The sequence below is a fragment of the Melanostigma gelatinosum genome (genome assembly GCF_949748355.1).
Source record: "Melanostigma gelatinosum genome assembly, chromosome: 6".
In the NCBI taxonomy this organism is placed as follows: Eukaryota; Metazoa; Chordata; class Actinopteri; order Perciformes; family Zoarcidae; genus Melanostigma; species Melanostigma gelatinosum.
In genome coordinates, this window is record NC_136639.1 from 14,581,204 (window position 1) to 14,597,427 (window position 16,224).

The window sequence follows — 16,224 nt, forward strand, 5'->3', positions numbered from 1 at the left end:
TGTTTCTGCGAATGAACATTTGTTTGCGTGTGTGGACATGTGTGCGAGTGTGTGTGTGTGTCTTTCTCTTTGTGCTCAGCCGAGAGTGATTGATTTTGAAGTGTAGAATCTTGACAGTGTTCGGCTGTCCCAGGAGGCACGAGACCACAGGGCCGAAACAGACGAGCAGCCATCGCTTTCTTCTTCTCTCTTTCTTCTTACTTCTTTCTCTTCTCTCTCTCCCCGTTTTCCTCTACCCTCTCTCATTCCTCACATCCATCCTACCCCCCTTTCAATCTCACCCCTTTTCCTCCCCGCTATTTCTCCCCACCTCTCAGATGGGTTTATTGATATGTAATATTGATATTTATTGCTGGCTAAAATGAGCCGCCGTCTTGCAGGTGGTGGGTGGGGATTCCTGATGTGGGTCAATAAGAGACAGACATGCCAGGTGATTTGCTTTGAGGGAATTCACAGCTGCTGTCGCATATACTGCTGAGATACAGCCCATGTCAAACTCTCATCCATAGGATGAAAAAAAACAACAGCAATGTGGAATGGAAGGGTTTAAATAGAAGAGCTTTTTTTGCTTTCTCTACAATTTGTTCACTCACCTATCACTTACTGTCCACCGCTATGTGTATTTACAGTATACTGTACATGGAAGGGAGTGATATGTGCCGTAGCAAGTGAATCCATAAGTGCTCCTTCTGCCCTCCATCATGTGTTTGTGGCGGCCTGAAAACTGTATCAAAGGTAAAAATATGGATTTCAATTTACAGCAACACTTATGAAGCCATCATGGCTACAAAATACATATTCATTTCTTTATATTACACTGATGGTTGACAATATATTTCCTAAACAAAATGGAAAAAAGCGTTGGAATCAGCACCCAGGAGAGCTCCGTCAGATCCTGGTGAACCAACTCAACATAGCTGTGCAAACTTCAGATTTGAATTTGCGAATTGTTGCCAATTGTGTGGTATCTTCAAGCTGCTGGTTGTCACAAGGACTACGGGTAACTAAACAAGAGGCAGTGTTCCTCTCTGCTCTGCCATTAGTGATGTCGTGTCACGCGCTCCTGGGGCTCCGGCTTTGTTTCTCCATCATGCTCTCACTGCCTGCTGGTTGGTTTAAACAAGCAGTATTCTTCTTCTGCCTTTCAATTATACCATGCCCCGCAGCACCACGCTGCACCCTCCACATACACCAAGACAGGAGCTAAGAGAGTAGGAGGGATTGATGTGAATTTGGCGTTTACAATCATGGGTGTTTTTACGTTGGCGTTTTCCGTATTGGTGTTGTCATTCGTTGGTTCTAACTCCTTTTATGAAAAGATATGTTCTGTATTCAGTTTTGTTTGGAGTGGCACACCCATACAGAGGAACTGGAAAGATGTAGAAGTTCAGCCTTGAAGGAAGACCTGAAGTCAGTCATGCCCATTTTGGGGTGAATCCCCAGCTGTGAGACAGAGTAACTTGAGAGTTCAAAAGTAAAAATATATTTCCGAATTTGATCCCACTAAAATGTTCAGTGTCACTACTTAATCCCCACTTCCCACTGTCTCGTCAGTCCATCTCTCCTTGTCTCTGAGTCCCACGGCAGCTAGACACGGGTCAAGTTCTCCTATTGAAAGGGTGAGATGGAGGCTAAGACCTGGCAACCACAAAAGCAGGTCGTCTAGACAAGGCCCCATAGCCCTGACCCCAGTTAGACCCTGTCCCCCCAGGGGCCTACAATACCTTTTGTTTCCGTGTTAATGAATTCTATTTCCTGTCGTACTAGCCACACAACAAACACTGTGACATCCAAACTCTGAAACTTGGACTACAAGCATGTACGTAGCAGTTACTGACTTTCAGAGGAGAACAAAAATCGAGGCAGTATTTTACCGATATGACAATATTTTGAGAATATTACCATTTATTAACACATAAGAACCAACAAAATCAACCACATAGTAAATGCTGCTCATTTATTGTACAAACAGTTTGGAGGAATATGGAACAATAAGTGGTGATAAAGAATAAAGCAATCTTTAGTTAAACTGATGCTTCAGTTTGTTTTAATTTGGTTAACTAATTTGTTTCAATGTGGGTGATGCGAATATGTCAGGTGTCATGTTGACTTATGGTCCTTGGTTCCCACAGACCCATGTCTGGATTTTGGGGTTTGGGGGGTGCAGTTTGATGATTTAGGCATGAATTATCATCTCGTCACACAGCATAAATTAACATACAGGTTTAGATCGAGTACACAAGAGCAGGCCACTTCTATTCAATGGCCCACAAGGGAACACGGTCTGCTGGCCTGAGACTCCTCGTAGTGTCTGCTCGTGGCGAGGTGTTATGCTAATTAGTTTGCTTGCACTACATGTGTGCATCAATACGTTGTTATATTGAAAAAAACACTTTTAAAGGACAAGGATGTGAACAAAACCTTTTATCAGTAACCGAAAAGGTGAGAATATTTTTTAAATAAGGGGGATACATTTTGGTGTCGACAGTGCATAAATAAATCAGCCACAGAGTGTCATCATTCGAAATCATATCATCTGCACTTCGTAACCATCTTATATTGGCTGAGACTCTATCGGAATAGGTATGTAATAAAGCACATAATGAGTGATTGAAAACAAAGCATAATATAGCAGTTTATAACCACAAAACTGCATAAATGCTATAAATGGGCAAAACTAACTGGCTTTATATGCAACGTTTCTAGGGTGCTTTTTTCTTTTTTCGAACAAAAAACATTATACTTCATATCTGTGTCGGTGATGTGTAAGACTGCACCTACCAATTCTTTTTTAAATCAATTCATCTTGTGATTATTTTGTCACTTACTCGATAAACAACTAATTCATTGATTATTCTGATGATTATTTTACCCAAAATCAAAAAGAAAAACTTGTCTGATTTCAGATTTCAATATTTTATCCAATCATGTTCTCTCAAAAACATACAAAAGTAAAATTACTGGACCTCATGTTCAAAAGTGTTGCTGTGACACACAGATTAATTGAATCACTGTATGTCATAACTCTCTCCCTGAATTTGAAAATCTGTATTTTAACTTAAGTACTTTACTTTTAAGGTATTGAAAAGTATTTTTGCATCAGTGTTTGCATGACTGTTAAATTATACAGAAAATATGAACGCATGGTGTAACGTTGCATTGCCAAAAATAGCAGTGGTGCAGAAATTACTTTTAATATTGGGGCGAGAAAGAAACATTTTGAAAATCAATGTTAAGTGCCACCACCAACAGAAACATGTTCCCTGCATTGATAATCCTAATAAATCATGCTTTGGTGGGGATACAAAGTAAACGGGACATGGTGCTGTGGCTTCGGGATGCTTTCACTTTCTGAAAAAAAACTACTTCCTGTTCTTTGTCCTCCATTTTACTGCCACCATGCCATTGCTGAGCTTGCCTTGGAGCTAAAATGTACACGAAGATAACACCAACACAGGGTCACGCTAGCTTTCTTTTGTTGTTCCTACAGACTCCTTGTCCTCCCAACTCCATCTTCTGCCTCCCCACAGAGAGCCATGAAGTGTCTGAGTCATTCTCGATTACAGTATGTATTTATAGATGGTAGAGTCAGGACCCAGCAGGCCCTGTGTGGTGCATGTGTGATATTAAGTGTGTGTGTGTGTGTGTGTGTGTGTGTGTGTGTGTGTGTGTGTGTGTGTGTGTGTGGGTGGATGGGTTGTTCTAACTCGCACTGCCTAAAACTAGGGCCAGGAGTGCGATGACTCACCTCAACTACTGGACGCTTCTACCAGGAGAGCTGACGTGATCTGTCCTGAGACCGAGAGTTACTGCTCGCAGTGACCTCATTCTCTCTCAGGTTAGAGAGAAAAGAATGCCCGCGATTGTCTGTCATGTAGGAGCTTAAAGACACTGCCTCATTTCCTCATTTTCCGAGCACAGGTCAAAGTAAATATGTGGCCTTGCACTTTGGGAAAGCGAAGATGGTGAGGCCCCGCAGTTGTTTCAGAGGCCAGGAACTGTACAGTAAAAATGCGTCGGAGTTATCACACGCCTTTTCTTCTCCATCACCCACACTGTCATTCACCAACAACTGTATGCGTATGTCCAGATTTACACAGAACAGTGCACATGCACACATACACGCACACGTACATACACAGGGCTGAGGCCTTCGTGTTGTTGATGTTTGAACAATTTAATTGAGAAGGCTATAAGACCTGCAGCTGCCTGTCTCGCCCCGGTTGAATAGTGGGGGCCTTATTTTTGGACGGGAAGGCGAGAAGGCGGTGAATGCTTTCCCGATGAGAGATGAGGCATATTGAAAACTATATTAAATTACCCTGATTAACAATTTAGCCATGATCAGGCTAGCCATGGGGGTGCTCTATGGGGAGGCCCGGAGTCTATTCATACCCACAGCGCCAGGGTCGAAAGGTGCCCCAAGTTCACAGGCTCAGGCCCTTTGTTATGCTAACACCCTATCCCAAATCAGCTGCCTGCTCCATGGCCAGACACAAGCACTTCCCTGAGAACTTTCAGGGAGTCGTCATTCCACTTCATCTTAACACCCCCCCCCCTCCCTCCCAACACACAGGCAGACAATCACCATTGCCAAGTTTTTTGCAAGTGGAAAACGGGTGGGAGATGTGGGGTGTTTGGTATGTGTCACGACAGACATTCAGGATGTCTTCATATCTTCGATATGTTGTCATTTCAAGCAAAATGTTGCAAATAATTATCATTGTTTGTTTTGTTGTGATGTCAGGACTTTTTGAATTATAAAGGAATGGAAAAAAACATCGTATTTCAATATCTTTGCATGTGTTTAAAGAGGGGTAAAACTATTTATCCAAAAAGACTGACAAAAATATGTTTCAGTCTTTCTGTCTCAAGGGAGCGAAGATCAATACACATTAACAGGCCAGTTGATAGGACATGTAGTAGAGGTCATGAGTCAAATGCTGGTCAAACACCCTTGACCTAAGGTCAAAGTCTTTAGCTCAAACATGCCATCAGTGCACAATCACATATTTGTCAAATCTTGACTCAATAATGACAACAGAGCATTTATTTGGATTTAAGAGTTTTCACAAATAGGTGTACTTAGTGAGACTTTTATTGTATTTTTTATACATTGTACAAAATAAATCACATCACAATGTTTTTTACAATATTTCTTGACCCCATTATATTTTGACAGCCCATTTATTCAAAAATATTTTTGTGTCCTCAAAACATTCTGATTTATAATGAAAATGTATTCCAATTTTAGGGATAAAGCATACATGATGCACTCACACACACACACACACACATACACACACTCTTTGTCACTGATACTTAACAACATCAACAACAACAGCAGCAATGCACATACTATACCACATGAAATTGAATAAAATGTCTCAAAAAAACATGCAGTGTAATTATATACCAGAGTTTGGAAAGCACTGATTATGTACAGCCATGGTCCTGAGTTGTAGGCGTGTATAACTGCCCTCGTCTCTCACTACCGCTGAGCGAAAACCTCAAGCAGGAGAGAAAGAAAAAAAAATCCTCATCAATGCAAATTAGAGCCCAGAACCTGCTTGAGTCACCGGTTTTCCAAAAAGCCAAAATCACAGGCTTTTTACCTGCAAATCTTGTTGTCATACACGACTAAAGATGCTCCATTTTAGCACACGACAGTCAATCATATCCATGGATTAGTCTGCAGTCACTTTAAAAAGCGTCTCCACACTCAGGCTGCCACAAGAGAAAATAAGGACGCTTCTAATTCTGCCAGCATAATTGCCTGATTATAATGAGCTTCTCTCTTTCCCTCTCTCTCTCTCTCTCTCTCTCTCTCTCTCTCTCTTCCTCTAGCTCTGCCTTTATTCCTCTGTGTCTGTTGCTAGATGCGAGCACACACATACACACACAAACATACACATTCACACACTAGCCTAATTCCGATATAAATCAGTCTTCAATTGGGGGGGGGGGAATCTGCATTCATATTATCTGGTGCTGCAATGGCGCTCTGCAGTGTTTTCCTGTGACTTCAACAGACAATAGAGTTTATAGCAGGAAATGAAATATACAGTAAAAAAACAAAAATACTGTTAAACGAGCCATGGCGACACCCATCCGAACACTTTTACAATTGATTGATTTTGTGGATTGCAGACAGGTGGTAACCGCCGGTAAGCCAATGTGATGTCGAGCACACCACTGTGCCTTATGTTGCATTCGGAGTTTGTTGACTTTCTGTGTGTGAAACATAGAAGATGAAAAAAAAAACCCTATGCTGTACATGGTTCATCTGACCTAATGGATAACCACAGAACCCAATTCAATTAAAACAAGATATCGGTTGCAAATTTTGATACATCTTAAAATCATAAACTCTGCCAGTGTAAAGTTGAGAATTTATAAGAATAAAGAGCATAAAAGTTCCAATGTCACACTTAACAAAAGTGAAATTTACATATTCGTTCATTGTTGTATCTTAACATGGCCTGGTAGCTTAGCATACTATGAATATGAAATATCAAAATCCTTGAACAATTAAGGAGAGGCCGAAAAAGAGATATAATTCTTCAGTCTGAACAGATTAATCTCATGGTTTACAAAGAGAAAGCCCCAGAATATAATTGTGATTTTATATTGAGATGTTATTACCGAGCCAGCCTCACCAAGCAGAAAATTAATTACATTTCTGTGACCATTTTATATTCAAATGAGAATACAACATCATTATGTAAGGTTGTAGTGTACCATATTGTTTTTCAGTATTTTAAAACCTGATTTAATGTTACTTTTATAAAAAATCACCAATGTCAGCAATGTTGTTTATTGTTGTTATCATTATTGTTATTTGTCTTATTATGTTGCCCTCCTCCAAAGCAATTGTTCCACCTGTCCAACTACCATGCACCCAAATTTACATTTTTAACCCCAGTAATCACAATAATGTCAGCTTTTAGGCATGAAAGTATGCATATAAAAGACACTTGTGAAATACAAGGATATTTATGCTCTCCTACCTGTTTATACATAAGCAAAAATATGAAAATAATTCAGAATATAGGGATATTTTAAACATGTTTAGAAAAATAATTTCAGTCCCATGTACGAATATATAGTATGACGATGTAAGGTATTTGCAAAGTAGCCTAAAGCACATCAAGAATAGAAAATATATACTCTTCCCATGACAAAACAACTTGTATGTTGCAGAATGTCACTGAAAAAAACATGCAGATAAGTTTTGGATTAGTTGTTATTCTGCCTGCAATGTTTTCACTTCAGCTATAGCATACATTGCCTTGTTCCACCAGGATTTGTTCTTTCATCCCTCTAAAGCTGTATAAGCCCAGACGCAGGCTAAATGAGCATGCCCACTCATGAATGTTGTTGCTTAATTACAATCCCTGATGGAAAAACCACCGAGGGAGAAGCCTGAACAAAGCCACGCGTTAGGATAGAAACGGAAGCTTTTTCTTTTCCTCAAAAAAGACTAAATGTATGTGTTCAAGTGTTTATGAACGTCATTAATTGTAATGGGTGTACATTTTTTTTTTCCCAGCATCCAAACAAAATACAAAGGCAATCTGCATGTGCTTCAATTTGATTTACAAAAATTTGATTGACGTATTGAAAAGGAACGTTCAAAGGAGCTGCTACTGTGCTGGATGCAAAGGCACCGTGGTGTCTGAAAGTGGGATCGAATGTCAACTGTGGTTTGGATTGACATTTACATGCAGTACGTTGGAGGTATTTAACAATCCGCTGCACTAAACGCAAAAATAAATGACAAATAAATAAATTACTGTTAGACATGACCTACAATCACTTCAAGTATAATTTAGTTTCTTGTTGCCGTTACATGGGCCCAATTACATATCGACACCACAAAGCAATCAAGAACGGACAATCAAATTGAATGTGTAACCAGTCAGATAAAGACAGGTCTGTTGTTTGATGTGTGCAGAGCTTGACTTTGTCCAGCATTCAGTAATATAGAGAGCACACAGTAGAGTCCTGCATTTGAGATAATATCATCCAGAAATAGATTGTGCATACTAGATATTTAATCCGGATACCTTCAAAACCGTCACTAAATTGTTGAACTGAAATTTTAACAGTGAATTTCTATGGTACATCTTTGCGGTTGACCAAATGTGTGTTCTGAATGCCACATTACTCTATTTAAGCAAAAAGCTCCCGGTTTTCTGTAAAGGAAGTCTACGCTGCACATAAATTATTCAGTCGTATTTGCATTTTGCATTGTGATTTGCATTCGTCTAGATTACAGAGAATGGAGAAGGAGGTGCTGCACCAAAGACAATTACATTCTGAACCATTTTCAGTCTCACTGGTGACGAGTTGACATGGATTTTTGTTCCACTTTCCTCCTCTGCTTCGAGGTATACTGCTGAGATCTGTGACACACTTTTCAAACTGTTGTTTGATTAATAAAAGAAGGAAACGATGTTTAATGCTCACCAGCACTCGCACACAAAAAGCGCTGCCATTAAAAATGAATCGTGACATTGAACAATGAGTCTATTTGATTGACTAGTCTGAGATTTTTACTGTAATATTCTCATCATCTTTATTTCTATTGTAAGACTCGTGAGTTGAACCTCAAAATGAACCAGTATGCATGGAGGAGATGTCATATGGATTAAACGCTAGGAAAGGGTGTGAAACTATAACAGTACACTGAAGATCCTGGCTATTATGTTTCATCTAAAAATAACAAGCCTGACTAAAAAGAACAAGCCAACACTGAAATAAGAAATGAAAGAAAAAAGCATGCTCCATCGAGAATACAGTTCTAACAGCAGCTGTAATAGTGCTGAGTGTGATATGGAATACAATGAGGAGAATGTACAGTATGAGACTCCCTTCAATTATAAATGAAAAGGAAATCAGTGTTACTGTATGGAATAACCCAGATACTGAAATAAAACATCGCTAGTGTCTCTCTAGAGCCACTTTTGTGAAACAACATCCTTTTTTTTCAAAATCGATTTTGTGTGTCTTGATGTAAATTAAAGAAATAGTGTATTACTTTAACTTAATTGCATTCATTACCGACATCATCATTAGTAAACAGCAATATTGAGAAAGATACCTTCTAGGCCTCTGGGCTGAATTTATGTATTCTTACATGGGAAACGTGTGAGAGAGTAGATTGAGACAGCGCGGATACGCACTCCTGCTGTGTGTGTGTGTGTGTCTACATGCAATATGGGGCTGATATGATGCATCAAAGGGGTGGGGTAGGTCTCCCTGCAATAAGAGAGGAGGGCTTAGCCAACGTTTGCGCATGTGCAAATACAGCATAGCCCCTTTTATACCCACATGTTGATGTAGAAGCCACTCTGTGTCGACAGTTGCAAGCACAAATGCAAAAGCTTGTTTACTGTGTTTGAGTGTTCAGCATTTGTTGTCTGAACCATACACAGAATACAAAATATTATTCTTACACTTTTTTATTAATGTAATTAAGTTTTGATACTTGATGTGCCTAATCCTCTCCTAAATATATGAAGAACTAACATTAAATGAGAAAAGTCTCCTTTCCCTGAAATGATCAGGAGAGTCACTGTAAGTAATACCACTGACAGTAAATTCCACTGATGGTAAATTGTTGGTTAACTTTACAGATAATTCCTCACTCACAGATTTTTTATTGGGATCTTCACTGATTCACTTCAGTGCATTATGAAACAATGAAACAAACAAAATGTTATTTGAAGTGATGAAAAAGGTACTCAAAATGTGTACTTAATGGAAAAGTACTCCATATGCAGTATATCCTACTGCATTAAAAAAGTTAGATTTAAAGCATTTTGATTGCCTCTCAACGGCTCTCAAAGTGCCGGCTCAACGATGCACGATGCTAACTTTGGCAAAAGTGCTGACAAAGTTAACAGTGTTTACTTTTGGGGATAACGCTGTCGGTCGGGATGGTGTTATCAGCTGTATTAGAGAGCAGCGGTCGGGAGCTCACCAGCGGGGCACACTCTCGTACACTAACATGCACTAACATGCACGTGTGGCCGGCCTTATTATGTCAACAAAGGAGAAGCTCTGATAACAACACACACAGAGGAAGACTGGCTTCATTCTCTGCTCAGATAGACATCACTTCACTAATATTGTTTGCAGCTATAGTAATGCTCTGAATGTTAAATAAAGCTAATTTATTATATTATAAAGTATGAGCAATGGCCTACAATGTAATTAAGTATCAAAAGTACAACAGTTTATTGATTTATAATGAAATGAAATCAACATTCATTGTTTAAGTGTTGTTTTAATGCTGTAAGTGATGCAGCTATTGTCTTAAAACTTGAGCAGAACCTCACTTATTATCCTTCACTTTTCATGCAAATGCCATAGACTGTGTTTTGCAAAACAAGTCTAGTAACTCCTTTAGGAGTACAACATAAAATATAAACTACAGATATAGTGATGAAAAACTATATTGTATCACAAAATGGTAAGAAAACTGCCAGAACCCTGAAATTATACTTAGTGCTTGGGTAGAGCTGCTTATTCTAATGTATCCTGGGTTTTCACCTCTCACTCACATACAGGGAAGCTCTTTTGGCTCTTTATCATTACATGAAACCATCATTGTTCATCAGAACAGTGTAACATTTGTGCATTATTAGGATTTCATGTTAAATGTCAGTAAAATAAAAAAAATCCCTGAATCATTGAGAGCTCATACAATAACTGCCATGCATTGTGGTCATGAATGTTAAAATGCAATCACTAAAAGCAACCTCTTTGTCGTTTGTGATGGTTTTATGTGGACATTGGTCTTAAGATGCATAAGATGCATGACTCCTTCTGACAGGTTTCATTTGGTTCGTTAGGACTACATTGTCGTAGCCCGTCTTTTGTAATTATTAGTTGATATGCCTTTCAGCTCAGTTATTGACTTTATAGTACTCAACAACTTGATTAGCAAAGACTGTGAGGGTCAAGCCTCCCTGAATGTTAACCAGTCACCTTGAAACAGCCCACAGTGCTTGATTAATTAACCAGCTGATACAGCCGCAAAGTACGATGCATGCTGTCAATAATCACATCCAGAGAGGCAGATCTACAAAAGGAGAAACTGGGAGACTGTGTTATTTGCCAAGTCGTCGGAGTGACCACTGTCCACTGCCAGTCATGTGTAGTGGTGTATATTTTTCTCTCTTCCGGTTGCGGTGGTCAAGGTCCTAATGCTTATAGTGGTCTTGTTTAATCCTATAAAAAAATAAAACGTCTGTAAAATTATTAAATCAAATTAAGAATTACAGGACATACAAGTGAGTGCAAAGTATTCATAATAAGAGTTTTATTTTATATATTTGTGAGAATGCGAATAATTGAATCCTCGGATTGTACTCTTTGTTTACAGGCATATCTGAAGACACCTTCTTACCCGGAGTTTGAGCGTGACCTCTACTGCAGTTGAAAACACTTGGTAGCGGAGGTTGAATCCATTGCTTTTTTTGACGATGTAACCCATCTCTGCAAGAATAAGGTTGACACTTTGAATAAGAAACCCCTTCATTTTGTGCATAACCATCGCAAGAAAGGCTTATGTGCTCCTCGCCGCTTGATTTCCGACTCGGGGTGCTCAGTGTTGTTGGGGTAAAGTCCGTTTCAGCTGCACTGCATCAACATGGTGAGTATGACAGCACCTGGACCTAACTGTTTCTCACATTCCTCGCACTTCATTGAGAGATGATTCGTCGTTGACATCAATTTTCATGCCGAAATTACGGTAACGTTGCTTTGCAATTGATGTTTCAGCCAATTTGTTATCGCGAGTGCAGTGTGACGTTAGCTTAGCTTGCTAGCCAGAGCAGGTACTTGTGGCCGGCTGACCAGTGTAACGCTAGCTCTTTAGCTAATGTTAGACATTTTAGATCCGTTCACTGGGTTCACTCACATACAGTGTGTTTGGGTAACTTTGCTGACATTAGAGTTTCAGGGTAAAGTTAGATGTTGAAAATGAGTTAAATGCACCAGCATGCAGTTAGCTTAACGTAGCTGGCAGCAGGATACCTTTGGGAGAAGTCAAGGTGTGCTCACCTTCACTTCACCTGTCTGGAAAATGTTTGCATTGTGAACTTACTGAGTGAAATTGATAGTTAATTAATTACAGCACTGTGTGTATGTCTCCTTACCTTTTTTACTTATGATTGATTGTATTCATCCATGCCAGTGTGCATAATAATGCCAATAATCTTCACATTTCCTCCAAAACACAGTTTGTGTCTTGAATCTCAACACACCCAGTACTAAATCTGACAATATTAACAGTAAGATGGGATGCTAGTTAACAATTTGGGGAACTCAATTATTATTTTATGACTATTTACTAGGTGAGTGACTTTTCTTCCTATCAGTCAATCATAATGTCCACATTCTGCTGAATCTCTCTGTTACAGCAGCTGTTACAGCAGCTGTTACAGCAGTTACATTTCAGGCAGGTCATCTTTAAAACAAGCCGTTAACAATCTGAGTTAACGTTCTCCAGTTTAGTGTAGCACCAGTGTATACAATACTAGTGGAAGGGGTGACAAAAAAACCAACCTTAAGTTACACTATATCGCAGACATAACAAACATCCAGGATGTCATCTAGTTTCTGCCTACAATACAAAGCATCAGTCATACTATGCAGTTATATGCCAGGTTAATAATATAGATGTAATATAAATGAATACAACCTTAAATTCTGTAACCAAACAATTATTTGTAATTTTTGTTTCTTTACAAAGTTTACATCATTTTAATCTTCAGTGTTGATGTGTCCACTCTCTGTTCCTGGTGTACAACATACCAGTAGTGCAGCTGTTATGTTCTTCACAGATCCCTCAAAAAGGAATCACTGTTTTTTGGCCCTTTGCACTGATTCTCACCACAGATCCATTAGCCCTTCAGCATTAAATTCTTGGATTAGCTTGTCTCCTCTCACACACAGCTAAAGAGACTGGAGTGCATGTTTTGCAGTTTGCTGTCCCTATTTTTCACATGTTAAAAAGTGGTTGCCATCAGTGGCAACCACTTTTTAACAAAGGCCAATAATTGGTTGCCAATTTCTCAAAATAGTTGCCTCTGGCAACCCTTACCATCGTTCCCTAGCCCATTCCGATACGGAGTATGTCACGTTTCTAACCACAGCTGCAATAGTTCGATTACAAAATGTTGTCTAATATTTCCACCACTCAGAAAAAAGTTTCAAAGGATTAAATACACCAAACAAAAGTCAAGATGAATGACACTGGAGAAGCGTCGGTCAATGAGAGGTTTCACTGCTTCAAAGTTAGTTTCATGGGCAAAGTAGGAGTGAGGCCTTTGAGCTCTTAAAGATGGTGGTTATCACTGCAGCGCCGACTCTCTACCCCCTGCAGATTTCATTTGGTTTTTGTGTGGAGGGGGTCAAACGGACTTGGAAAGATAAGAGAGTCCATGCTGGCTCAATTTCCCCCAGGCCTGAGATCTTTGCAGGGCTCCCACAGAGAATGGTCAACATCCACCAAACTTAAGACCATCTGCTTTTGACCTATATATCGTGACCATTACTCGCACGGTGGATGTCTTGAGTCAGAGGTTGTGTTTGGTCACGCATCACATCTTACCAAGTATAATTGCCAAATTAATGTCACCCACTCTCCCCTCTGTGACTCCAGAAGAGGTCTGGACTTTAGCTTTTGGAGCTAACCCCATGCTGAGTGTCACTGGGGGTCCCATGACCAATCCCAAATGTAGGTCTAGTGTACGGGTCATCATCTGTCCTGCCTCGATGTCATTCACTTCCTGAACCTAAAGCAGTCTGACAGAAACCGTCTCTCAGAAATATATTTACTAGTATTGTCCGCAGAATTGTTAACTATGATGAAAGTTCGCCTGATGCTATAAGCAGGATCTATGTGAGATTAGGTTAGCATGTTAATTGCAGTGAAGCCCAAAACCAGATTTCTTGTAAAATATTCAAATAAAGGATTGTTAATGTTGAAATTCAGACATGCGTGGTCCATTTTTAGACAAGGCTGTTATAAGAATGAGCTGACATCACAAGTAAAGATGCTGAAGGCATTACGAACAAAACAGGGGTGATGGTGCAAAAATCAATTCAAGTGGAAAATTATCAAAGCTGAGAATGCTCAGCTGGGGCATTGTATTCAGGAGAGGCTCAGTTAAAAGAGAACGACACAGACACTATGAACATGACCGTATCCTTCATGCTTCCCAGGACAGGCTAAGCACCCGCTAGATGACGGTCTGACCCAGTGGACACATTTTAAGAATCTGCATGTTAGCAGAGTCTGTATTTTACTGTTTTTTAAGAGTTTGGGAAAGTAATTCAGGACTCATTCTATACCAAATGTTCAACTATTCTTAAATTGCCACCAAAGCGCACATTAGGCAAAGTGAATTTAGCATTTTAAATGAGCCTTTCACTGTGAATTGTAGGCTCTATTGAGCAGAGTTATGGGAGGGAGGTTTTGTTTAGCCAAATATATTGATGTGTAAACATCATGTTGACAAAACAGAGAAGGCTGCAGGACTCATTGCTTTTATATTCAGGTGATGAGTAGATTAACGTGTACATGCCCAGGTCCTATAGCAGATATAAAGACCTGAGACTGATGGAAAAAAAGGAAATATTTAATTGGGGAAAAGTTAGCTAATTGGTTCTCTTTGCTCAAGTGTCTGCAGGCACAGATATCAATGATTCCTAATGATTGCTAAAAGGATAAACGCACTCGCAGACCTTACCTACAGTGAAAGGATGAAAGCGCAGCATGGTGGAAATGATTCTGGCCTCTTAAGCCTAAGTGAATATTGATCTCAGTGTGCCGGGTTGATATTGAGCTCGTCATGTTGCTAAATCTTTGGGTCCCTACCGCAGCAGCGCTGGCTGTTCAATCTCCTGTTACATTGTGACAGATGTTGCAGACAGAGTGTAATTTAGTGAACATTGTGTTTACACCATTGCATTTACTCAAATTACAGTAGTTGGTTAGTTAACGATTTAAATCCCTTATTATCAAAATTCAGACAAACTGGAGTGTTAAAAATTGTTGTATTACATATGTTATCTATGTAAATGTGGCAATATATGTTTATGAAAAGGAGCGATTTGAGGAATCTAACGAGGCTTAGTTCATGTTTTTGGTTTGACTGAACAATAACACAGAGTGCACTCTGTTTACAGTAAAGTTAAGGTCGTTCTGTGTCGGAGCGCTGGCTCTTAATCAGGATTATGGAGCCTAATCTTTCAACAACTTTCCCTCCCACAGTGTTTTTCAAGAAACATGCTGTGGTCTTTCATGTGGAACAATCTAGTTCAGGCTCCATTATTAATCAAGCACCAAACATAGAAGACAGCCATGCAGTCTTTATCATCTTTGGACTATGCATGCGTTGAGCACATTTTATGTCAATGCACAAATAGATTTGTGGACCTGATGGTCAAGCTATAGGAAAGAGCAAAGGTCATGGTTACTGAGAGTATTACTACATCCTTCTCTGAGGACAATCACAATACCAACAACACAACCAACCAAGTCTATTTACGATGAGATGATTGAGACACTTTTTATGGGGCTTTTGGAAGACGTGCTTCAAGTCCTCATAAAGCTGTACTTCATATGTGTAACTGCTTTATGGCATGTGTAATTCATATTTCGATGTGATCTTAACCCCCCCCCCCCCTCCCTCCCGTCCTTTTTTTCCACAGGGTGTGATTGGTGTGCAGCTGGTGGTTACCATGGTAATGGCCAGTGTAATTCAGAAAATCATACCTCATTATTCCTTCGCGAGATGGCTACTGTGCAGTGGCAGGTGAGGAAGAGTCCCGTACACGTTGTTCTGAGTGATACCGTTTTCTCAGTTGTTTTGTGAAAAGTTCAGAACAATGAGGATCTAAACGTGAACTCAAAGAGAAGTCATCGTTAAATCATTCTGCAAAGACCAAAGGGCATCAACATATAGGATGACCCGAGAGGACGGTGAACAAAGTTCCCTCATCTTTTCCTCTAATTAATGCCACAAATGTTTTTTTTTAACATGTGCTTTATAGTGTCCTCTTTTCAGTCTTTCAGTCTGTCCACGTCCCAGCCTGAATCCACATCTCTCTCCTCTTTGTTCACAGTCTGCGGTGGTATCAGCACCCTACGGAAGATGAGTTGAGGAGCTTAGCTGGGAAACAAAAAGGACAGAAGAAGAAAGA

General features: G+C 39.7%; 1 protein-coding gene across 1 annotated transcript in view; it reads left to right on the top strand.

Annotated features, from left to right (window-relative positions):
• Positions 1 to 11,476: 11,476 nt before the first annotated feature.
• tmem161b (transmembrane protein 161B) overlaps positions 11,477 to 16,224 on the top strand; it is a 14,573-nt gene continuing 9,825 nt past the window's right edge. The window contains exons 1-3 of the mRNA XM_079269702.1: positions 11,477 to 11,665; positions 15,733 to 15,836; positions 16,147 to 16,224. The exon at positions 16,147 to 16,224 is cut by the window's right edge and continues 3 nt beyond it. Of these exons, the coding sequence (XP_079125828.1) occupies positions 11,663 to 11,665; positions 15,733 to 15,836; positions 16,147 to 16,224 (185 nt within the window). The 5' untranslated portion in view covers positions 11,477 to 11,662. The remainder of the gene's footprint in view (positions 11,666 to 15,732; positions 15,837 to 16,146) is intronic.